This window comes from Trichomycterus rosablanca, chromosome 11, assembly GCF_030014385.1.
Source record: "Trichomycterus rosablanca isolate fTriRos1 chromosome 11, fTriRos1.hap1, whole genome shotgun sequence".
In the NCBI taxonomy this organism is placed as follows: Eukaryota; Metazoa; Chordata; class Actinopteri; order Siluriformes; family Trichomycteridae; genus Trichomycterus; species Trichomycterus rosablanca.
The window spans coordinates 5,566,816-5,592,596 of NC_085998.1; the positions used below are offsets into that span (position 1 = coordinate 5,566,816).

At 37.5% G+C, this 25,781-nt stretch overlaps 1 protein-coding gene across 1 annotated transcript in view; it reads left to right on the plus strand.

Moving 5' to 3' along the window:
• The first annotated feature begins 2,048 nt into the window (after positions 1-2,048).
• sphkap (SPHK1 interactor, AKAP domain containing) overlaps positions 2,049-25,781 on the plus strand; it is a 44,906-nt gene continuing 21,173 nt past the window's right edge. The window contains exons 1-6 of the mRNA XM_063004459.1: positions 2,049-2,119; positions 11,100-11,196; positions 13,564-13,671; positions 23,614-23,670; positions 24,385-24,522; positions 25,511-25,760. Coding sequence (XP_062860529.1) covers positions 2,085-2,119; positions 11,100-11,196; positions 13,564-13,671; positions 23,614-23,670; positions 24,385-24,522; positions 25,511-25,760 — 685 coding nt within the window. The 5' untranslated portion in view covers positions 2,049-2,084. The remainder of the gene's footprint in view (positions 2,120-11,099; positions 11,197-13,563; positions 13,672-23,613; positions 23,671-24,384; positions 24,523-25,510; positions 25,761-25,781) is intronic.

Consider the following 25,781-nt stretch of genomic DNA (forward strand, 5'->3'; position numbering starts at 1 on the left):
CATCTCAAACAGGAGCTTTATGAGATTTATGGATCATGTTTTCTGGGTCGAGTGGCTGTACGAGTCTGAGATCACCGGTCTTGACTGGAGTGGCGTAAAACACACCAGCACTGCAATTTAGAGCAATATAAACACAGATGAAAGTAGACGGGGGATTAAAGCTAAGTAGAAAGGTCATCAGAAGAGTTAAGGCTGGCTGTGAAGAGGCACTGACTCCATGTTAATGTATTTTATACAGGATGAGTTCTACTGGTGTCTACATACTTACGGCCATGTGGTGTGCACCGGTTTAGTTCAAGTCACACACAATTGTGTTAAGAGGGGATTTGCGTAGATGTAATTAGTGCAAATGGCACAGTTAATCAGTATAATCAGTGTGTGTGTGTGTGTGTGTGTGTGTGTGTGAGCTCTCGTTAGATGACAGATTAATCTCTTTATGGCATTTAGTGAACACAGAAAATTTGCATATTAGCAAATGCTTTGGTTCATTTGCATGTCTTTTGCATATTTTTTGCATAACCCAGTGTGGTTGGTCATGACCTCTGAATTAGCTCCGCCTTTCATAAACCTCAGCAGCTCTTCATCATCTTTCATATGAGCTATAAATAGAATTATTTTCCTTTTTTCATTTTATTTTCATCAACCCGCTTTATCCTGGTCGGGGTTGCTGCGGGTCCAGTTTCACCAGGAAACACTGGTCGTACGGCAGGGATACCCTGGACTGGACGCTGATCCAGCAATGGCTTCGGCCTCCCCCCACCCTCAGACAAAACCAATAATGAGTAGACGCCCAGCCGGCTGATATCAGGTTCGGCCGATCTGGATTCGGATCTGGAGTGGTGATGGGCTAGCGTAATAGACAGCTGCGCCACCTGAGCGCCGCCTTTCTTTTCATGCTTTAATATTTATTTTCTGGTTGATTTTCTTCACTTCTTTAACCTGTTTTCCTTTAGTTGTTGATTTTATTCCGTTTTATTTATTTATTTTAAATATATTTATATCACCAGAGCTGGGATTTCGAATACATCATATCGAATCTCAGCTCTGCCATCCGGCTGTGCTCGGCGACTACATGAACAACGATTGGCTGTTGTTCATACAGGGTAGGAGCCGGACGGGAACACCTCATGACTGATGCATTTACGACCTCTGCTGGCTGATTGATGGCGCCTGCACAGAGTGGAGGGATAATGCGTTGATGGTGGATGATTGTGGTGGATGATTCTCAGCACTGCAGTGACACTGACATGGTGGTGGTGTGTTAGTGTGTGTTGTGCTGGTATGAGTGCACCAGACACAGCAGCGCTGCTGGAGTTTTTAAAAACCGTGTCCACTCACTGTCCACTCTATTAGACACACCTACCTAGTTGGTCCACCTTGTAGATGTAAAGTCAGAGACGATTGCTCATCTATTGCTGCTGTTTGAATCGGTCATCTTCTAGTCCTTCATCAGTGGTCACAGGATGCTGCCCACGGGGCGCTGTTGGCTGGATATTTTTGGTTGGTGGACTATTCTCAGTCCAGCAGGGACAGTGAGGTGTTTAAAAACTCCAGCAGCGCTGCTGTGTCGGATCCACTCATACCAGCACAACACACACTAACACACCACCATCATGTCAGTGTCACTGCAGTGCTGAGAATCATCCACCACCTAAATAATACCTGCTCTGTGGTGGTCCTGTGGTGGTCCTGACCATTGAAGAACAGGGTGAAACAGATGGACTACAGTCAGTAATTGTAGAACTACAAAGTGCTTCTATATGTTAAGTGGAGCTGATAAAATGGACAGTGAGTGTAGAAACAAGGTGGTTTTAATGTTATGACTGATTAGTGTAAATATATACAGTATATATATATATACAGAATTCACCTGAATAAATAAATAAATAAATAAATAAGTGACGCACGGCGTGTTGGAGTGAGCGCTGGAATTTCCTCTCCTCAGTCGGTGCTGAGAGAGAGAGAGGGAGAGAGAGAGATAGTAAATTGCCAGAATTATTGGGACGCAGAAGGAAACAGTCGCTGGTGGATGTATGTTGTTAGGTTTGGAGGACTGAGGATCATTTCGGATTGATTTATTTGGGATGGAGGGAGCGCAGCGCCTTTTGCACGCGCCCGGGTAAGAATGCATGATAAACACTGAAAGTGCGCGTGCACATGCACTCTATAAATACTATAAACACTAACGCAGCGTGCACGAGCACTTTAAACATCCAGTTATGTGCAGTGAGTCTCTGTTTCTGTCATTTTTATGGTTTTATGTTGTTTGGTGTAATAACAGCGGGCTGCTTCGTGTTTGGGTTCAGTTTCGCCTCGGGACAAAGCTTTGACACACACACACACACACACACACACACACACACACACACACACACACACACACACAGAGACTTAAAATAACAGTCTTTATTTGAGTGCAAATTGCTTTTTGATGTGTAAAGCTGAGGAAATCTACAAAACGCAAAAATTACAACACATCTATAATGATACAGTCCATAAATGTTTTAAATTGAATATATTGTTTTATAATCAGTCATTTATTAGATCAGCATTTACAAAAATATGTAAATGCAATAATAATATTAAACATTATAGCATTTTTGTTTGTGCATTTCCCCCCTATTTATTCCAGTGTAGTCATTTACATCCATGACAGTGGTGGATTCTTACAAAGAGCTTTAACATTGTAGGAGGATCACACTACACTCTCTGTATTCCTCCACCGCTCCTACAATACACTCAGACATGCCCATTAGTGCACACACTCTTATTATTATAACGCACATTATCATCAGGGAAAAGCTTGTTTAATGTAGGTGCTTTAAATTAAATGTATTTGTAAGCATCTGTGAGGAAAAAGCAAGTAAAAACTGCAGCAGTGAAGCACTGAACTCTCTTGATCCCTGACTTTCATGAAGCTTATCATTTATGAGAACATTTGGAGTTATGAGATGACACCTTAGCAGTAGACTGTCTAAAGCAGGGTTTTTTAAACCCTTGGTCGTGACCCTTGGGTGGGTCGCAAGCCAAAAAAATTGGTCGCAGAGAAAAATAATAATAATGAAATAAACATATTAACAGGCACATAAACACAAAATAAATTTGTACATGAACACTCTTAGTGGAGGCATCTTGTAACCCATAGTGGGACCAGGTTGCCACCAATTTCATTAAGTAAGCATATTTCGTTTTGTGTTTTGTATTGATGCATTGTCTGTTGCCTGGGTCATGGTAAAAATGATGGACAAAATGTGGGTCTCTTGAAAAAATGTGTGAAGAACCCTGGTCTAGAGAATATAGTCACTAGAATATGGTTCTCACCTTGCTAGATTTAGACCCAATGATATCATCGGTCCAATTTTTATCTGGCATATTTCATGAACGGATTCCTTTCAATGTTAGGGTCATTTAAAAAGACCAAATAAATGAGGTTACATACTATATAGTGAAAAGTATGTGGATGCTCCATTTAATTATTGGGTTTGGCCCCTACATTATAGAATAGAACAGAATAGAATCTTTACTGTCACTATACACAGGTACAATGAAATTTGGTATGGCATCTCTCCAATAGAGATATATATCTTCTAATATACGATATATCTTCTGCACCACTGTGCTGCCTGGAAAATGCTTTACTGATGTTAATTCTTTATAAATGAATCTGAATGTTTATTTCAATAAAGAAATATTTAATCACACCAAAATATATGTAAAAGCGGCTTGTCTGAATAAATACACAAACAACAAATAAATAAATGATTTTATAATCTAGTTCTGAGGTTAGGACACCCTTATTTTATTGGCAAAGAAAAAAGTTATTATTTGCAAATAAATGACTATGATGTATGTTTGAACGCCCCTCCTAATTAGTTTTGAACAAAAATCTCACAGAATCCTCTGTATCATTTACTCACCCCACAGTTGTAACCAAATCTAGATGTGGTTTGTTCCTAAAAATAGACGCCACCTGTAAAGTCCTGTTTGGTTCAGTAATGGTTCAGAATGGACCCACAGTGATGCAAAAAGCTTTATGTTTCTTACTGACACACCATGAAGCGGTGATTACCAATAACGCCTAGGCAACAATAATTCATGTTATTAATTGGTGGTGTCTGAATACTTAAGACATTATGTGTTAAATAGGTTTTAATACTCGTTATCTATATTATGTATGGAAATATTGTTTTATGAATGAAAATAAAATAAAAGGCATAAATGATTTGGTTTCTTAAAATGGTATTTCAAACATACCCAGGCAGATTTTTTTCTTTTGACCCCGTTGATGTTCCATTAGCACTATGATACAGTGAAGCTCTGGTGTTCAAACCTTGATGAAATGATTACAGTGTGAATAATTTGTGTGATTGAAACCCACTGATGACGGGGATGAGTTAATTGAAGATGTGGGCCAGCTGATGATGAGGTTTAGTGGTTGATACAGCTTTCAGAACAAGGTCAGTAATTTATTCAGTACCATACTGGACTGAGGGTGCAGGTGTTCCAGTACACCCCTCACCTCGGAGTGTGATGTGAAATAAATCTGTTATGGTGTGATAGAGTGAGAGTCTATAAGGACAAGATGGAGATGTTTCACCTCTGCTGTCCTTCACCCAGAATTTACAGAAATCCATTTTTTTTGGTTTCACTATTGATCTGTACATGTGCAAAATCAATTTAACATTCAATATTTCATCTCTGTGTGTTGAATCTGTAGAGCTGAACTGCCTATCATGCATTCTGACATGTATGAGTATGCATGTGTGTGTAGACCTTAATATATACTGATGAGCCATAACATTAAAACCACCTCCTGGTTTTTATACTCACTGTCCATTTTATCAGCTCCACTTACCATATAGAAGCACTTTGTAGTTCTACAATTACTGACTGTAGTCCATCTGTTTCTCTGCATGCTTTGTTAGCCCCCTTTCATGCTGTTCCTCAATGGTCAGGACCCCCACAGGACCACCACAGAGTAGGTATTATTTGCAGGTCACTGCAGTGCTGAGAATCATCCACCACCTAAATAATACCTGCTTTGTGGTGGTCTTGTGGGGGTCCTGACCATTGAAGAACAGGGTGAAAGCAGGTTAAAAACATATGTAGAGAAACAGATGAACTACAGTCAGTAATTGTAGAACTACAAAGTGCTTCTATATGGTAAGTGGAGCTGATGAAATGGACAGTGAGTGTAGAAACAAGGAGGTGGTTTCAATGTTATGGCTGATCGGTGTATATGTATGTAATTAGATTATATGGACAGACTCTTTTCTGTCCATATAAATAGGCCTAGTTTGACTTAACACGTTAAAACGTACATGGAACAGCAGCAGTCTTATTGCCAAGGTCATTAAAACAACATCCTATGCTAAGAAGAAATTAATCTGCATGATAAGTTGTGCAGGATTTAGGACTTTATTAATACAAATTAAAAAAATCGGTTCAGTCAAGCTTCACTGCTTTCCAACACGCCAACAAACCGGTAGCTTTGTAGCGCTGGCTTCCCGCTCATCCGTGACACAGATACACACACAGGAGGAATAGCAGAAAGAAGATTAACCTTCCCACGAATCAATCCGCACGTTCATTCCCCAATCTTCCACCTCACCCCCAACCCTCAGGGTTTCACTCAAAAACACACACAAAAACAGGTCGCTGCTGAATTAAAGCCGTCACTGTCCACAGTCAGTCTTAGAGGCTGGCATGCAAAAAAGAAACCCGTCCTTCTTATCACATGGACAAAGAAAAAGCAGGAATTTGTGCGTTTTTCTGAAATTCTAGTTTTTAAAAGAACTACAATTTGTGACCTTGTTTTGGCAAAAATTGAGAATCTTTCAGTCGGAGAGAAAAAAGCAGCTGCATAGATCATAACAAGTCATGATTGTAAACATAAAAAACTGAATCACCAAAACTGGCAAATTATTTCTACATTTAATAATAAACTATTTTGTTAAATGTGTCAGTTAATAATACAGTGGTACTTTGTAACTCAACGTCCCTTAAACTCAAAATCTTTGAAACTCAACACCCTTAGTCGAGAAATTTGTACCCTTAAACTCAATGTGTTCAGTTTGTTTTTTGAAAATGTATTTAATTAATCTCAAATCAACAATGAACAGCCGCTTTGTTCAGTGCTCGGCTGGAGCAGTGCAGTAAAACGTCATCGAAGTGAGAATATGAGACCAATCTGCATTTGTGTGGAATAACCCTCAGATTCAGTCTGAAAGCTCCACGTGTATCTGTGTTTATCTGGATGTTTCACTTTTAAACTTGTGTTACAGCTCGAGTTTCTGAGAAATTGTAAGAATTTCAAAAACAACCCCATTATTTTACATGAGCCTAAAATATATGCAGTTCCACAGGACCATGGAACGCATTAACAGGTTTCCCAAACATCCTTATGTGAAAAAATACCTTGAAACTCAACGCCTTTTAAACTTAACACCACTCCCAGAACCAATTGACGTTGAGTTTCAAGGTACCGCTGTACTAATTATTATAATTCCTCCTTCTCTTCTTTTCCCTCTTCTTCTTCTTCTTCTTTTAATAATAAAAGTAAATAAAAATAATAATAATAATAATAGTAAATAATAATAATAGTAAATAATAATGATAGTAATAATGGTAAATAATAATAATAGTAATTATTGTTATTAATGATATTATATTAAGAATCTGAGATGCTGTACAAGATTTTTTGGCGTACACATTTGCTTTTTTAGCTCCCTGCCAGCGACACCTTTTACCTACAATTAGGGAGTAGGTGGGTGTAAATGTTTAATTAATTCTTAAATCTTCACCTCAGTGCTGAGATTAACACAACCAATCCTGATAGAACTGGAACACAAACCCTGGAGGAGGTGGAGATATGAGAAAGAGAGAACAGACACACACTGTATGGATAAAAGTATCGGGACACTCCTTTTAATTATTGAATTCATGTGTTTCAGTGTAAGATTGCTTTATATGTTATATAATAAATTAGTTATATATAGAAAATGATATACTTCCAGCTCTGCAGCAACAGTTTAGGAAAGACCCTTTTCTGTTCCCCCCGTGCACAAAGCAAGCTTTTTAAAGACATAAAAATTTTGTTCAATTTAAAGAAACTCCAGTGTCCTGTACAGAGCCCTGAGCTCAGCCTCACTGAACAGCTTTGGGATAAACTGGAACATCAACTAAGGCTTTATTTACCAGCCATACATTTTTTAATGCATTTTCTCCCCAATTTCCTCCCGATTTAGCACACTCAATTTGTCTTCTGCTGCTGAGGGATACCCGACTGCATCTGAGAAGAGCACGTCGCTGTACACGCCTCTTCCGACACATGCACAGCCCTCCTCTTCTCGCCCCTGCATTCTGCACAGGCGTCTCTTCCGCCAATCAGGGTCCTTACACAGCGTATGAAGACACATAGTCCGGTCCCCACCCTGCAGATACGGGGGCCAATTAGTAACTGCTGCAGGCACTGCTAATTATGTCCGCTAGATGGCGCCCAGCCGACCAGTGGCAACACCGAGTTTCGAACTGAGGAGTTCAGAAACTCTGTGCTGGTGCATTAGCGGAATATCCCGCTGCGCCACAAGGGCACCACCAGCCATACATTTTGACTGAATGTGCACAAATAGCAGTTGTTATATATGCAAAGATCTCACACAGGTCAGATCACTCTATTTTAATAACATTTGTTTTTGAAATGTAAAGTCCAACGAGGTCATTGTCAGGTATCCAAATATTTCTGGCCATATCGTGTACGAGAGAGCGAGAGAGAGAGAGAGAATGGAACAGATCCTAAACATGACCTAAACAACATCATGTGTGTTTACATTATAAAACAAAGTGAATCCAAGCAGAAGTGAGTAACAGGAAGTAGAATTCCATGTGTGTTTACATTAATCTCAGCAGAAGTGAGTAACAGGAAGTAGAATTCCATGTGTGTTTATCTGCAGGTAGATGAACAAGATCAATTTAAACATGTCATTAAAACCTTGTCCGTCACCTTTTTATCATCTCTCAGTTTAGATCATAGATCAGTTTAAATGTTTATTTATATTTTAATTAAATTAGTTTTGTTGTTTTTTTAATCTGTTTGGTCAAAAATATACAGACAGCAACTGAGATAAATAAATGTGCTGGTGTAAAATGTTCCATAAAGCAATTTAACTTTGTATCATGACCTCCTGATTCCTCATTACTGACTTCTCTGTGCCCATAAAAAACTGCCACAGCTGAGAGGAAATTGTTCTGAATGTTCAGATATAATCAGCCATGATTCAGGAGCTGCTGGAACTCACGTCCCTCTGAAAGATTTTGTTCTTATGCAAATTTTATTTGTATTTTCGGTCGATTTTGTTTGTATTTTGCTTTTTTGTTCTCATATTCTATAAATAATGCTTTTTCTAAGCAGTGTAAAGTATTTATATTAGGTTTAGTTTGTATTTTTTCTGTAATTTTCTGTAATCAGTGTTATAATATAAAGGAAAGAGCTTCTAGTGATTTTTTTTGTGATTTTGCTCATTTGTTTTTGCATTTAAAAAAAAATCTCGACACCCTGTCATTTATCTGCTCTCAGCTCTTAAACGATTATTTTCTTCATCAAGTGTCGTGAATATTATTCTTGTTTTTGATACCCTGACTTTTTTAAGACACAAGTTGTTCTCTCACCAGCGTAATATGTTCACACTTTATTAGGAACACCTATACGCCTGCTTATTTATGTATATGATTAAATTAAATCAGTCAGTTACAGCAGCACAATGTATAAAATCATACACACGCACATCAGAATCTTCAGTTCATCTGCATATCAAACATCTGAATGTAAAACAAATCTGATCTAAGTGACTTACATGGCTTTATGTTATCACCAGACAGGTTGGTTTGAGAAACTGCTGCTAGAATTTTCACCACAACTATGGTTAAAAGAAACACAAAAAAACACACTTCCAACCTTGACACAGATGAGCTACAACAGCAGAAGACCACATTGGGTTTTATCGTTGTCAGTCAAGAACAGGAACTCGAGGCCACAGTGGGAGCAGGTTCACTGAAATTGTTTACATTTTATTTAGTGATTGTTTCCTCTTGCTGGAGAGTTTTTATTTTCTACAGTTCTTAATTGACTTTTTGTTTTCCATTGTTTAAATTATTTGCTGATAAAGCTTCCTTATTTTTAATAATGTAGTTCTTAATTTCCCTTAGGATTAATAAAGTATCTGTCTGTCTGTCTGTCTGTCTGTCTGTCTGTCTGTCTGTCTGTCTGTCTGTCTGTCTGTCTGTCTGTCTGTCTGTGTCTTTCTATCTATCTATCTATTTGTCTATCTGTCTGTCTGTCTGTCTGTCTGTCTGTCTGTCTGTGTCTTTCTATCTATCTGTCTGTCTGTCTGTCTGTCTGTCTCTCTCTCTCTCTCTCTCTCTCTCTCTCTCTCTGTCTGTCTGTCTGTCTGTCTGTCTGTCTGTCTGTCTGTCTGTGTCTTTCTATCTGTCTGTCTGTCTGTCTGTCTGTCTATCTATCTATCTATCTATCTATCTATCTATCTCTCTCTCTCTCTCTCTCTGTCTGTCTGTCTGTCTGTCTGTCTATCTCTCTCTCTCTCTCTCTGTCTGTCTGTCTGTCTGTCTGTCTATCTATCTATCTATCTATCTATCTATCTATCTATCTATCTATCTATCTATCTATCTATCTATCTATCTCTCTCTCTGTCTGTCTGTCTGTCTGTCTGTCTGTCTGTCTGTCTGTCTGTCTATCTGTATTTGTCTATCTGTCTGTCTGTCTGTCTGTCTGTGTCTATCTATCTATCTATCTATCTATCTATCTATCTATCTATCTCTCTCTCTCTCTCTCTCTCTCTCTCTCTCTCTCTCTCTCTCTCTCTCTCTGTCTGTCTGTCTGTCTGTCTGTCTGTCTATCTATCTGTCTATTTGTCTATCTATCTGTCTGTCTGTCTGTCTGTCTGTCTGTCTGTCTGTCTGTCTTTCTGTCTGTCTGTCTGTGTCTATCTATCTATCTATCTATCTATCTATCTATCTATCTATCTATCTATCTATCTATCTACCTATCTATCTATCTATCTATCTATCTATCTATCTATCTATCTATCTATCTATCTATCTATCTATCTATCTATCTATCTATCTATCTATATATCTATCTATCTTCTTAAAGGTTTGTGATAAAAACTGTTTACGCTATTATTAAAAAGGTTTGCTGTGCGGTGCTAAAATCTAAAATCCACCAATAGGAAGATGGCTGAGGATGAAAGAAAACTGCTGTATGGAACACTGTGACTTTCTCACTTGAAATGTTATGGTTTAAACCAGTGATGATTTATCAGACATTTATTATACACAGGTTTTCTTACAACAGCATAGCAGCTAGCACAGATGCTAATATGTGTGAAAATATCATTCTTTGATCTCATTTTTTATTTAAAAAGTGGACATTCCATGTTTTATGCTGAAGTGTTTTTTTGTTAATATTTATTTATTTATTAGGATTTTAACCTAATACTAATACTAACACTTTGGTTACATTCATGACAGGACAAGTAGTTACTGGTTACACAAGATTTATCAGTTCAAGTTTATTGTCAAACACAGTCATGGACAATTTTGTATCTCTGATTCACCTCACTTGCACGTCTTTGTACTGGGGGAGGAAACCGGAGCTCCCGGACACTCCCACAGTCACGGGGAGAACATGCAAACTCCACACAGAAAGAACCCTGACACCCCAACCTGGGGATTGAACCCAGGACCTTCTTGCTGTGAGGCGACAGTGCTACCCACTACGCCACCATGTCACCCTTTTATTGATGACATGATGCGAGTATCTGATTGTTTATGAAACACGTAAAAAAATTAGAAGGAGTGTCCCAATACTTTTGTCTATATAGTGTATATATGAAACTCTGTGATGGATTGGCACCCTGTCCTTGGTATTCTTGCTTTGCACCAAGTGTTTCCAGGTGAAATCGATCTTGCTGAAACCCTGACCAGGATAAAGATGGCTTAAGTGTGAATGTTTTTATATCCAATGTATAATTTGTTGTAAATAAATAGTGTTATTATTATTATTATTATTAATATGTGTGCAGGAATTTCCAGCCCGCTGCTTTACTTGAGGATTTAGTGGAAACCGAGGGGTTTAAAACTGAAACTGGCATCAGAGGTTCAGTCTCGGCATACAAGAAGGTAAATACATTATTATGTGTGTGTGTGTGTGTGTGTATGTTTGTGAGAGAGAGACACTGATACCCACACTGAGCTACAGTGATTCATTACAGTGACTGAACAGTGTTTGTCAATATTACACACACACACACACACACACACACCTTTGTATTAGTAGTCACATGATCAGCCACCCTCATCATTCTCAGCTGATGTGTCTGACCCATCAGATCTGGCTACAAACATGCTTGATGTTGAAAGTGTTACGAATTACACATTCGCTCACATTTATTTATTTTATTAAAAATATAAAAAATTTAATTAAAAATTTAATTAAAAAACTATATATATAAATATTAATGTTTGAGAGGCTTTATGTTTTGGTGCATTATGCACAGAACATGCTCTCGTCTGCTACTACAGTTCCAGAGCCAAGAACAAAACAATACGTAGGCTAAGGCAACAACAATCATATTTGATTTATACTGATTTGATTGCATCAAAAACTGATTTGGTGCAGTGCATTATGGGATCTGTAATTCTGCAGCTGTTTTCTTTGGTTTGATTATTTTAACCCTTTGTTTGGTGGTGCAGGTCTCATGTGCTGCCCACCGGTGCCAAGGCTTGACACTGGTTCAAGTCTCGGTGGTGCCATTGGCCTGGCCGGACACTCAACAGACACAGTTTGTGTCTGAGTGTTTGAGGGACGGATGGACAGATAGGGAACAACCTCCGCTGCTATAACAGTGACTCCTACTGTCTGTCTGGTCAAGGTGCTGATATAAGTGGTAGAGGAATATGGTGTGGAGTGGTGTGGTCATCTGTACCTGCTGAGACTCTCCCTGTAATAATTCCTCACTGGCTGGTGCAAAGAAGCATCTGGTGGCAGCTTTACACATGTCGCAGAAGGCATGTTCTAACCTGTGGCTCTTCTCTGCCGACATGGGTGTGGTGCAACCAGCAGAGGTCACCAGAGGGCAAAGGTGAATTGAGCAGCTCCAAATTGGGATGATGCAGAAAGGGTAAAAACAAACGAAAGTTCTGTTATAAAGTCCTGATGTGTCTGAAGCTCTACAGATGTTTTTTACACGTTTTATTTATTTTTTTTGCTTTGGTTGAACTGGTCGACCTCTTCCTATAATGCTCGAATAGGTTCACCTGGCGAGTGAGAACCAAAGTGAGGAGATTGGATTTAGCTCTAACTCGCTGCACTCGTTTATCGTTTCTTGTTGCTCTCACTTCATGGCTAACTCGTTCTCCGTTATTGATTTGTGTTCAAGTGAATTACAGCTGCTCACACTGCAGATGCTGCACCATCCAAAACTCAAATATAAAATCGAATTTATTAATACGATCAGATCTGAAGCATCAAAGATAATCCGATGTTTACTGGGCTGATTCAGGAGCGCTACCAGCTAGAACACACACACACACACACACACACACACACACATGCTGGTTTTCTGAAAGAGATTGAACTTTTTTGTACAGTCCACATATTTTTGGTGCCCTTGATTAATACTGTAAGCTGCTGTCTGTATTTTAAAAAGCCAACATCCTTTATAAAATTTCTGTTTCTTATTTAGATATCTATAAATGTAAAAATTTGCTGTGAAAAAGTGTTAACCTCTTAACTGTTTTCATATTTCATTATTTTACAACCCCTAATCAGAAAAAGTTGGGACAGCATGGCTCTCTTACTGTGCTGCATAATAATAATAATAATACTAATAATAATAATAATAAAACACAGAGTTTCTGACATTTACTTATTTGATGTCACACAGGATGAACCTGAGATATTTCATGTTTTATCTGCTCAACTTCATTACATTTATTAATAAACATCCATTTCTGCATTTCATTCCAAAAAAAGTTGGGACAGTAAAGCATTTACCACTTTGTAATGTTGCCGTTCCTTTTCACCACACTTAAAAGTCGTTTTGGCACCGAGGATACCAAGTGAGTTAGTGTCTTGTCCCATTCTTCCTGCAAACACGTCTTAAGATGTGCAACAGTACGGGGTCGTCGTCGTCGCCTTTTTCGTTTCAAAATTCTCTATAGGGGGCAGGAGATCCTCTGATCATCTGGCTTATCAAAGACTCAGCCTTTCCTGGATGCTGCTTTTGTACCAAACCATGATTACAATCGCCTGTTAACATCACCTGTTTGGAATCACATCCTTATTTAGTTTTTTTTATCTCATTACTAGCCCTAAATTGCCCCGTCCCAACTTTTTTTGGAATGTGTTGCAGAGACGTGTTAAGGAACGTGTTTTTTGTTTTTTTTGCATTTTCCATACTGTCCCAACTTTTTCTGATTTGGGATTGTAAAAAGTGTATATTTATTAGAAAATAAAAGTGTGTGTGTGTGTGTGTGTGTGTTTAGGTTCTGTGCAGTAACAGTGTATTAGATTCATCTGATTACTGGCTGAAGAACGATAAGACGCTCTGCAGAGTCAGATTCCTTGAGGACCAGCATGATGGGGGGTGCACCGTGAGTCCAAATCACACACATTCATAACGTCTAGATATAGAACCCTAAAGAACCATGCAGTGTTGTACTTAGCCTCAGTGACCTCCTTTAATTACATAAATCTGAGCTGTTATTAGAGGATGCAGAGAACATGTTGAGTCTGTTTGGTTATACTGGATGGTACAGGGTTCTGTAATGTTCTGTTTGGTTATACTGGATGGTACAGGGTTCTGTAATGTTCTGTTTGGTTATATAGGATGGTACAGGGTTCTGTAATGTTCTGTTTGGTTATATAGGATGGTACAGGGTTCTGTAATGTTCTGTTTGGTTATACTGGATGGTACACGGTTCTGTAATGTTCTGTTTGGTTATATAGGATGGTACAGGGTTCTGTAATGTTCTGTTTGGTTATACTGGATGGTACAGGGTTCTGTAATGTTCTGTTTGGTTATACTGGATGGTACAGGGTTCTGTAATGTTCTGTTTGGGTTATATAGGATGGTACATGGTTCTGTAATGTTCTGTTTGGGTTATATAGGATGGTACATGGTTCTGTAATGTTCTGTTTTGGTTATATAGGATGGTACAGGGTTCTGTAATGTTCTGTTTGGGTTATATAGGATGGTACAGGGTTCTGTAATGTTCTGTTTGGTTATATAGGATGGTACAGGGTTCTGTAATGTTCTGTTTGGTTATATTGGATGGTACAGGGTTCTGTAATGTTCTGTTTGGTTATACTGGATGGTACAGGGTTCTGTAATGTTCTGTTTGGGTTATATAGGATGGTACATGGTTCTGTAATGTTCTGTTTGGGTTATATAGGATGGTACATGGTTCTGTAATGTTCTGTTTTGGTTATATAGGATGGTACATGGTTCTGTAATGTTCTGTTTGGTTATATAGGATGGTACAGGGTTCTGTAATGTTCTGTTTGGTTCTGCTGTGCTGTTCTTTTTTTAAGCTGCTCACGCTCGCAGTATGATCCACTAACACAGAGACTCACACTGAGACTTTAATCCCACACACACCAACTGCTCGTCACACACTGCCAACTACATACACACACATATATACACTCACACACACACACACACACACACACACACACACACGCTCATACACACACTTAAACATAAACACATTTGAATGTGTTTGATCTTTTTTATAGAAGTTTAATATTCATCAATTTAACAATTAATTACTGACTTATGTAAAATACAGCATCATTTAAAAACACTGAGGCTTAAGGATTTCAACTGTATGATTTTAGTATAGCAAGCTAACAATACCCTGACTGTGTAATATCAATAATATATCAAGATAAAATAGCATAGCAAAATAGTATGAATGAGATAATACAGCGAGCTAACAGAATCATCACTGTATGACAGTTTGGGATGAATTACAATGTTGTTTGTGTAAGTTCTCATCCAACATCAGTGTGTGACCTCACAAATGATGTTCTAAATAAATGGACACAGATAGAAACCTTTTCCAAAAGAGTGGAGGCTGTTATAGCTGCAAAAGGTGAAAAATTCCTAACAATGCTTGTGGTTTTGATATCTCCAACAAGCTCATGGGAAAATATTTGGCCATATGATCTAAGATAATTATTTATAGACATTATTCAGTTATAATTTAAAAAGGCTAATCATGTTTGAGTGGCTAGGTAATTGCTATGAAAAAGTATTAGTTATGGAATCTCATGGTGTTTACTAAGTGGTTGCTGTGGTGTTTGCTAGATTGATGGTAGCTGGTTGATGAGATGTTTCAGGTGGTTGATAGGTTGTTAGTAGGTGGTTGCTATGTTGTCCAAGTAGGTTGCTATAGTAATACAAGTGATTGTTATGGTGTTCCAAATGTGTGTAGTTAAATGCTTTTGGTAGGTGTTGGTAGACGGTTACTACTGGATTCCTTGTGGTTGCTATGGTAGTATGGTGTGGTAATTGTTTGCCATTGTATTCAAGGTGGCCTCTAGGCTGGAGCTTAGCAGTTGTTGTGATGTTCCAGCTAGTTGTTAGATTTTAATGTGGTTGTAATGGAGTTGGTAGGTGGTTGTTATGGTGTTTCAGATGATCGGTAGGGTGTTTCATGTTTATGTGGTTGCTATGGCAATACAAGCGATTGCTAGGGTGTTCCAAATGTGTTGGATTGAACTGTTTTGGTGGATGGCTGGAAATACACTATATGGACAAAAGTATTGGGACACCCCTTGTAATTTTTTAAATTAATGTGTTTTAATTATATGCTATAAACTTTGCAGCAACAGTTTAGGGAAGGCCCCTTCCTGTTCCAGCATGACTGTGCCCCTGTGCACAAAGCAAGCTCTATAAAGACATGGCGCGGCATGGTGGCTCAGTGGGTAGCACTGTCGCCTTACAGCAAGAAGGTCCTGAGTTCGATCCCCAGGTGGGGCACTCCAGGTCCTTTCTGTGTGGAGTTGTGTGCATGTTCTCCTTGTGTCTGTGTGGGTTTCGTCTAGTGAGAAGCTTTCTGTTGTTTTAACTGAAAAGGTCACATAGAGGTCACTAATACCAGTTGTTTTGAAATTGGTTGTCTAAGAAACTTGTGGTCAGGTGTCCAAATACCTTCGGCCATACACCGATTAGGCATAACATTATGACCACCTCCATGTTTCTACTCACTGTCCATTTTATCAGCTCCACTTACCCTATAGAAGCACTTTGTAGTTCTACAATTACTGACTGTAGTCCATATGTTTCTCTACATGCTTTTATAGCCTGCTTTCACCTTGTTCTTCAATGGTCAGGACCCCCACAGGACCACCACAGAGCAGTTATTATTTCGGTGGTGGATCATTCTCAGCCCTGCAGTGACACTGACATGCTGGTGGTGTGTTAGTGTGTGTTGTGCTGGTATGAGTGGATAAGACACAGCAATGCTGATGTTATGGCTGATCGGTGTATAGTGTATAGTGTATAAGAAATAACAATGTCACTAAAATCACTTATTATTTAATAAATAATAAAAACTGTCTGTGACATTTCGCAGCAGACAGAATAATTTCTCTCTTCAGTCCTTCCTCGTTTCCGTCCGTCGTTTCTCCTGGTTTTTCCTGCTCTGTTTATACGGAGAATCTCATTAATCAGTCGGACAGGAGAAAAAAATCTCTCTGCTATTTTCTCTCTCTGAGTTAGAACAGATCTGTTTAACATTCATTACCATTTAAAATAAAAATGATTTCTTTCTATTTCACGTTCTTTCTGAGCTGAGCGAGAACAAATCACCTGGAGAATATCTCACATGTTCTTTTTATTGGTTCAGACTGGTTTGCTTACTTAGTTAGTATGGATTGGCTGTGTTCTAATTGTACATGCTGAAATGTGTGTGAAATTATTACGTTTAGTAATTTTATAGTATTATGGAGTGTATTTATTTATTTATTAGGATTTTAACGTGTTGTTTTACACACTTTGATTACATTCATGACAGAAACAGTAGGTACTCATTACACAAGATTCATCAGTTCACAAGTCATGGACAATTTTGTATCTCTGATTCACCTCATGGGCTGGTGCTGGTGGGTAGCACTGTCGCCTCACATCAAGAAGATCCTGGGTTTGATCCCCAGGCGGGGCGGTCCGGGTCCTTTCTGTGTGGAGTTTGCATGTTCTCCCCGTGTCTGTGTCCCGGGTGCTCCGGTTTCCTCCCACAGTCCAAAAACATGCAGTCAGGTTAATTGGAGACACTGAATTGCCCTGTAGGTGAATGGTGTGTGTGTGTGTGTGTGTGTGTGTGTGTGTGTGTGTGTGTGTGTGTGTCTTCCCTGCGATGGACTGGCACCCTGTCCAGGGTGTTACTGTGTGCCCTGCGCCCATTGAAAAGCTGGGATAGGCTTCAGCACCTCCCTGTGACTCTGATTGGATAAGCGGTTAAGAAAATGAATGAATGAATGATTCACCTCAGTTGAACGTCTTTGGACTGTGAGGAAACCAGAGCTCCAGGAGGAAACTCACACAGACACGGGGAGAACATGCAAACTCCACACAGAAAGGACCCGGACCACTCCACCTGGGAAACGAACCCAGGACCTTCTTGCTGTGAGGCGACAGTGCCACCCACGGAGCCACCCATTATGGAGTATATTAAAAATGAATAAGAAATAAAGCAGGACAGGAGCGCTAGAATCACTTTTCTTTATTAAATAGCAACAGTTTTAAATGTTTGTAGTACATTTAATAATGTGGAACGTTCAACCTTTACTTGTGCTGTGGAGCTCCAGAGCCACATCAAGCATCATAAAAGGGCAAGAACAGATACACAGAGGTGATTATTAGACAGCTCAGACCACAGTAAACATCCTAAACATGCCTGGAAGGTAAAATTCCAAAGAATTCACTGCTCAAACTCGAGTTATTGTGAGAAGTCAGCAGCTGTAGTTCATCATATTCAGTAAAAAGGAATCAGGGTCAAAGTTAAATGACAGAACTTTATAGAACTTTCAACACCAGCACATGCTTAATTAAAACTGCTGTCTGTATATTTTTGACCCAGCAGGTTTTTAGTGAAAACACAATAAACTTATGAATTAAGTGACCTTTTTTTGTTTAAATGATGAAGTTTGTTTCAGTTAAATCATGTAGACGCAGAGTCAGAATATCAGAAATGATCTCAGAATATTAATGAAGGAAGTGTTCTTGGATCTGATCTGTGTGATGCACTGATCCGTAAATAAAGTCTAAAATTAAACCTTTATTGCTTATTAATTTAATCTCATTCATATTTTCTTCAATTTCACTTCAGTAAATTTACTGTTTATATTCCTAAGTGTTCCATTTTGATAGCACATAAATTCATTAGCATAACATTTACTACTAACGAGCGTTAATGAGCTGTGAGAGGAATAAAGTCTGTGTGTCACTGGAAATCCTGAAGCTGGTTTGACATTTTACTTTTGTCCTAAAAAATCCACATTTATTTCTATTTGTATTTTTCCTGCCTATACACTAAAACAAACCACATCACATGCAGTACCTACGTACACATGCACTCTGTAAAAGCATTGACAGGCGGCATGTTGGCTAAGGGGATAACACTGTCGCCTCACAGCAAGAAGGTCCTGGGTCCTTTCTGTGTGGAGTTTGCATGTTCTCCTCGTTTCCGTGTGGGTTTCCTCCGGGTGCTCTGGTTTCCTCCCACAGTCCAAAGACATGCAAGTGAGGTGAATTGGTGACAATAAATTATCCATGACTGTGTTCAATATAAACTTGTGAACTGAGGAATCTTGTGTAATGAGTAACTACCGTTCCTGTCATGAATGTAACCAAAAGTGTAAAATATGACGTTAAAATTCTAATAAACAAACAAACAAATAAAAGTATTGACCCCTTGAACATTCATTCCCTAGTTGATGCTTGAGGAGATTAACGTTAGCCTAGTTTGTTGTTTATTCTTCCTTTCACTGTCTATGCAGAGGACCAAACATCAGATATCTGAGGTTTTTAGTTCCACCATGAACTTTAATATCAGCTTTAATGCATCTTGGTATCTTGAGCTGCTCTGGAGACATCTAGTGAGCCCTCTTCATATACGCAGTTTACGTCATCCTACGCACGCCCCAGGGAAGGAGGCTGTTTGAATTCTTAGATACTTTAAAATGCTGCCTAGTAAGGTACCTTAAATTTACATGGTACTTTGTCCGATTAACAATGGAGCATAAGATGCTTCCTTAGCACTGAAGGCAATCCCAGCATTCAGTGTGGCATAACTTTTCTCACAAAATTACAATAATGGCGGATGAATGCGGAGCAACGAGTGGAGTTCTTTCCAAATGTAAATAAATTATCATTGATTTTATTGTTTGTATAAACATGCACAAGTGTCATTTATTTGTAAATTCGGGCTCGTCAGGGACAGTTTAACCGTCTCTGGTACACGGGGGAGATGTTAGTTGACATGCTAGCGCATTGTGCCACCTCATCCCATTGTTTTTAATGGCGTGAGGCTAACAGTGTTTGCTTAGTAAGCGAAAACTGGTGTAATTGCTGTAATTTCTGTCTAAGTAGCGCATCCGAATAACCAGACGATGACTTTTTAGAATCCTCTCTACTGAGGCAGCTGCCTATGTAGGCACTAGACAGCAAGGCAGCTCACTGGGTTTTTGAACACACCCATTGAACAATGTTCTTCCAAAAGATCTTCCATATGTAGGTGTTTTGATGATGGAGTGGAAATATACATCCATCAGTCCACTTGCCTCTGTTGGATCTACTCATTGTTTTTCACATTTCAACTTTTGTCATCAGGTCAAAGGTTAGGTTTCCTTATGATGACGTCTATGCAGTTCATGTTTAAACAAGCAATGCTACACAGTATACGAGTGCATCACCACATGTCTTTGTTGTCATATAGTGGTTTTGCTTTGTCTTTCTGTCTTTTGTTAGCATTGAAGCAGATCAATCAAAGGGCTTCTTTGGTATTCCAAATCTTCCACCATTTCTCAGTACTTCAGTCTCTGAGTTGGAAAGGCTTTGATATATTTGAATAGCATTCCTCTTTTTTGTAGGCCACAATTAGCATTATTGTCTGATCCTTAGTCAGCTGCATACAGAAGCCCACGGTTGTTAACTGTTGAGCCCTTGTTTGCTTCAGAAGTGTCTAACAATATTCCTAATGCTAATCCCTACCTCCTTCACGAGCCCTAACAGGGTAATTAAGGTAAATAATTAAATAATTAATTAAATATGAATGCAAGGGTGTCTAATCATCTAAGTCAGTAAATATAAAGTAACTGTGCAGTAAAACATGTTCTTGTTTTAAAATGGTTCATTCAGAGATTTTGTTCACTTTTAATTTTTGCTTATTTGGTGGGGGGTGCAAACCTTTTAATAATAATTATTTATTTATTTATTAGAATTTTAACATCATGTTTTACACTTTGGTTACATTCATGACAGAAATGGTAGTTTCTCGTAACACAAAATTCATCAGTTCACAAGTTTAATGTCAAACACAGTCATGGACAATTTTGTATCTTCAATTAACCTGACTGCACGTCTTTGGACTGTGGGAGGAAACCAATGCACACCTGGACCTGGACCGCCACACCTGGAGATCGAACCCAGGACCTTCTTGCTGTGAGGCAACAGTGCTACCCACTGAGCCACCGTACCGCCCTAAACCTTTTAATTAAAATAATTTTTTTTAATCGAGATTAATCACGATTAAATAACTAAATTAATCGTGATTAATTGACTGCAAAAATAACTAAGCAAAATCTAAACAGTTATGTTAATTTTCATTGCAAGAATGTTTACCAATAAACAATGTAATTAAATTATGATAAAATTATTAAATCTAAATAATTTTTATAAAACCAGCCAGTGCCTATATAGAGTTGTTAACAGCGACCCATCTTTCAGCCAGTTCTTTTAAATGACAGGTCTGTTCACATTATCTGACAGAGGTGAGGATCTTTCCCTGTTCATAATCCTGCCACTGAAAACAGCCGCTCAGGGAACTACAATCAACCATTTCTAGATGCAACATGTATAACGTCGTTTCGACCCACATTGTTAACTATGTTAAAGCGTCTACAGTCCATTGTGATCCATTTAACACCAGTGTTTGTAATGTTCCCACGACGTTTACAGTTCATGGACTTTCCATCCAAATTCCTCTGAAATAAAGTTAGACTGAGTCTGAGCTCATTTAGCCTGTAACGTGTATCCGTGCACGCAGACGCCTGACGAGACAAAGGTGCTCTGACCAAAGATGATATTATAGCATCAATTAATAACTGTAATTTTGTCTAGTGATGATTTCTCACGCTTTTTTGAAAACAAAAATTAGCAGCTCGAGTAATTTGTAACTTACGCCCAAACTGGAAAAAGATCCGTGTTATCGTTATACAGTATTCATATATTATACAGTATATATATATATATATATATATATATATATATATACTGTATATAAAACACAATGTTGCTGTTTAAGCAGCGCAGATTACCACAGTGACGTATGTTTAAAGTGCCACAAACATAGCACAATAAAAATCATTGGAGAATTTTATTCTTGATAAATGTTTTTAATCGCGATTAAAATTTTAACGCGTTAATTAACGACAGCCCTACTTTTAATACAACTTACATTAAGGACCCCTCTCATACCAGGGAAATTGGTCAAGGTACCCACACATCGAGTACTACTTACATGGTTCTAAATCGTTATGTTAATTTTCTCAGTTGATTATGTGAAGGTCAAGGTTGGGGAACCTGATTGGTTGTTGAGATTGTATTCAAGAGCACAGGTGTGAAATCAGTGCCTCGTTAAGTACCTACTGAACCGTGAACACACACACACACACACACACACACACACACATACAAAGCCACAAATGATGAAGTGTGTATCTATTCTGAAGGACAGAGGGGACTAAGGAAAGAAAAGAAAAGTGTAAATACATCAATTTGAGACACAACCAGTTTGCACCTTCCTTACACCTCTACTCACCATCTCCGTCTTCTTTATTTTTTCATTCTGTCCTTTTCCATCACCTCAGCCAGACACTGTAGAAGGGACAGGGCGTCCCAGTGGAGGAACATTTTTAGATACACACAGGAAATAAAGGGTAAATGAGAGTCCTTGACTTGAAATCCAACACTCACTCTTGTTTTATTCAGCCCCCCTTTGCTGTTTTCTTGTTTTATGTTTTGTTTTATTTCAATGTCCTGCAGTCGTAGTCACTATATTTTTATGTTCTTTATCTCTTTATCTCTCTCTCTCAATTTGGTGTTTGTTGTCCTTCTTTCAGTTTCCATTTTCCTCTATTTCTTTTCTATGTTCTTCATTTGACCTCCTTTGCTCTTGTTCATGTTTATTCTACTGTTTATTCTCTTCTGTCTTTTCTTTCTCTTTATCTGTCTCAGTTATTAGAGTCCATGTAAATAAGGCTAGTTTGTCTGAACTTGTTAATAAGTTCATGGAAAAAAATTTTTTATTTGCAGAGGCCAGTAAGAAAATCCAAACTGTCTCAGACTGTCATGATGCAAAGCTTGCTTGACGATGTACTATGAATGTAGTTTTGATTTTAAGATCTCTGTTTTTGTAAATTTTTAAACATTTACAAAATTCTGTTATACGATAGCTTTTCCTGTCTGATTAGAAAGCAGCTTGTTTGTTTACATATCTCTTTTTGAATGGGCGATTTCTCTGCATCTGATTAGATTTTGACTTGTTGGATGTTGGAATACGTCGAATCTTATCAGATTTTTAGGTTTTATCATGGACAATTAAGTGAAAGTAATTTTAATATTTAACAACCTTCAAATTACCTTAACAATTCAGACAGAACTAATGATCTTTCATAAATGGAGAATTTTAATATTAAATATGTATTTAATATGAATTTAATATTAAATACATAAATATGTGGACGTGGTTGGATTTAAAGAAAACAATTTGAGCCAAGCAGTAGTTAATGATTTTATGGGGGGGTGGAGTATGTGAGTGGATTCACTGTGGAGCTTCAGTGTAATGAAATTCATTTGCATTTTTTTATTTGTTTATATATTTTCCTTTTTATTTTTATGAAATTCAAAATGTTTAACCAAATGGACCCACATATAGCTTTATAAATACAAATATTCATACTAATGTAGGTTTTATTTCCAATTAGTTCTTAAATATTTGAAATAAAATCAGATTAGAAATGTGACTCCAAATCTTAGTCATTTTATATAAAAATTTTATTTTTATAATTAATTTTTTAATTTTTTAAATTAAAATGCAGTCTCACTACTTCTGTTTTATTTCTATTTTCTCTGAGTTTTTCCTTTGGGGTCGGGTGACATGGACTGTGGGACAAGAATTTGAGAGAGGGGACAGGGATGGGGACATGGCCTGGAGGACAACAGGAGTTGGGGGACAAGGGGTTAGAGGATCCAATCTGTAAAACCCCTATTTATGTGTGTGTGTGTGTGTGTGTGTGTGTGTGTGCAGATTAATTTTGTGAATTTGGATACAAATGCTGATCACCATGACGACAGCTGTTTTCAGGTGGGTGGAGCTTTGTGTGTGATTGCTAATGTTAACAATAAATGTTATTATTATTATTGTTATTATTATTTTTTTAATATTATTATTATTATTGTTGTTTTTATTATTATTGTTATTATTATTGTTATTGTTATTATTATTATTATTGTTATGATTGTTATGATTGTTATTATTATTGTTATTCTTCTTATTATTATTATTGTTATTATTGTTATCATTATTATTATTGATGTTATTATTATTATTGTTTTGTTATTATTATTATTATTATTGTTATTATTATTATTGTTATTATTATTATTATTATTGTTTTGTTATTATTATTATTATTGTTATTATTATTGTTATTATTATTGTTTTGTTATTATTATTATTATTGTTTTGTTATTATTATTATTATTATTGTTGTTGTTATTATTATCATTATTGTTATTATTATTATTGTTATTATTATTATTATTATTATTATTATTGTTATTATTATTATTGTTATTATTATTATTGTTATTATTATTACTTTTATTGTTGATTTGCTATTATTATTATTGCTATTATTATTGTTTTGTTATTATTATTATTGTTATTATTATTATTATTGTTGTTGTTTTGCAATTATTATTATTGTTGCTATTATTATTGTTTTGTTATTATTATTATTATTGTTATTATTATTATCATTATTATTATTATTATTGTTATTATTATTATTATTAGAAGCTGGCATCAGTGTCTCCTGATCTGCCGAGGTTGGTTGAGTCTCTCGTTTCTCGGCGTCTTAAAGAGCACGAAGTTCTTCTCCTGAATGGTCTGGAATCACCTGATACCTGCTCACATGACCCCGTCCATTCTCAGGTGAGTCATGTTACAATGCACTTTCTTCTACAGTTTATTCAAGCAGCTACACTTGATCAAAAGTAACAAACATTAATGAATACACAGTGCTGAGAAGAACACGGTGGCTTTTTAGAAGCTACCTAAGCTAATAATCATAGATTAGCCTTATATAAATATGCTGAATTCAAGTTATTTTGCATTGCCTCAGTGTTAACATACAGTAGTTAATTCCACATGTGCACTCTGGTGACTTCTGCTAGCTGCACAACACCCTCAATGGTCATGTGAGTCACATGTTAATAGAGTCCTCCTCTGACCATGTGAAGCCATTGTTTGTATTCACAAGACAATGGTAGATTCTTCCAAACACCTTTAACATGTATGGAGGAACACACTACACTCTCTGTATTCCTTCATCACTCATGCGCTGTTACAAAATGACGGGGTCATTTTAGACTCCTCAATTTAAAAAAATTAATATGTATAAAACATTTATCAGTTACTGAACCAGCAACAACTTACAACTTGGTGCAGAGAATCAGATCCAAACTGTAACTTTAATTAGATATGATTTAATTAATCACCCCATCTGCTTATTTACTTTATTTATGAGTGTGTGTTTTTGTATGTGTGTGTGTATGTTTGCATGTCTGTTTGTAAATGTGTATCTGTGTATTTGTGTTTGTGTCTGTGTTCTTGTGTGTATGTGTGTGTGTGTTTGTATGTGTTTGTGGTTTTTGTGTGTATGTGTGTGTGTTTGTGTGTATGCATGTGTATGTTTGTGTGTGTCTCTGTATATTTGTGTCTGTGTGTGTGTCTGTGTTTTTGTGTGTGTATGTTTGCGTGTCTGTGTGTTTGTGAATGTGTGTTTGTGTCTCTGCGGTTGTGTGTGTATGCATGTGTGGCTGTGTTTATGTGTTCGTGGGTGTCTCTGTGTATTTGTGTTTGTGTGTATGTGTGTGTGTGTGTGTGTGTTTGTCTGTGTGTGTTTGTCTGTGTATTACAGAATCAGAGGGCTGATGTGTGTGTGGTACAGAATGGCAGTAAGTGTGACCAAGTTCAGTCCGACAGCCTGATTCTTCAAATCAACAAGTTCCTGATTGGTCTACAGTCAGGACAGGAGAAACAGCGACACGTCCGATTGGCCGGTCATCACATCACCGACGACGACACTAATCGTTCTGTGTCGTCGATAGAGGAGGATTTCCTCACAGCATCAGAACATCTGGGAGAAGAAAGCGAGGATGACAAGAACGGTGAAAACATCTGTTTTTTAT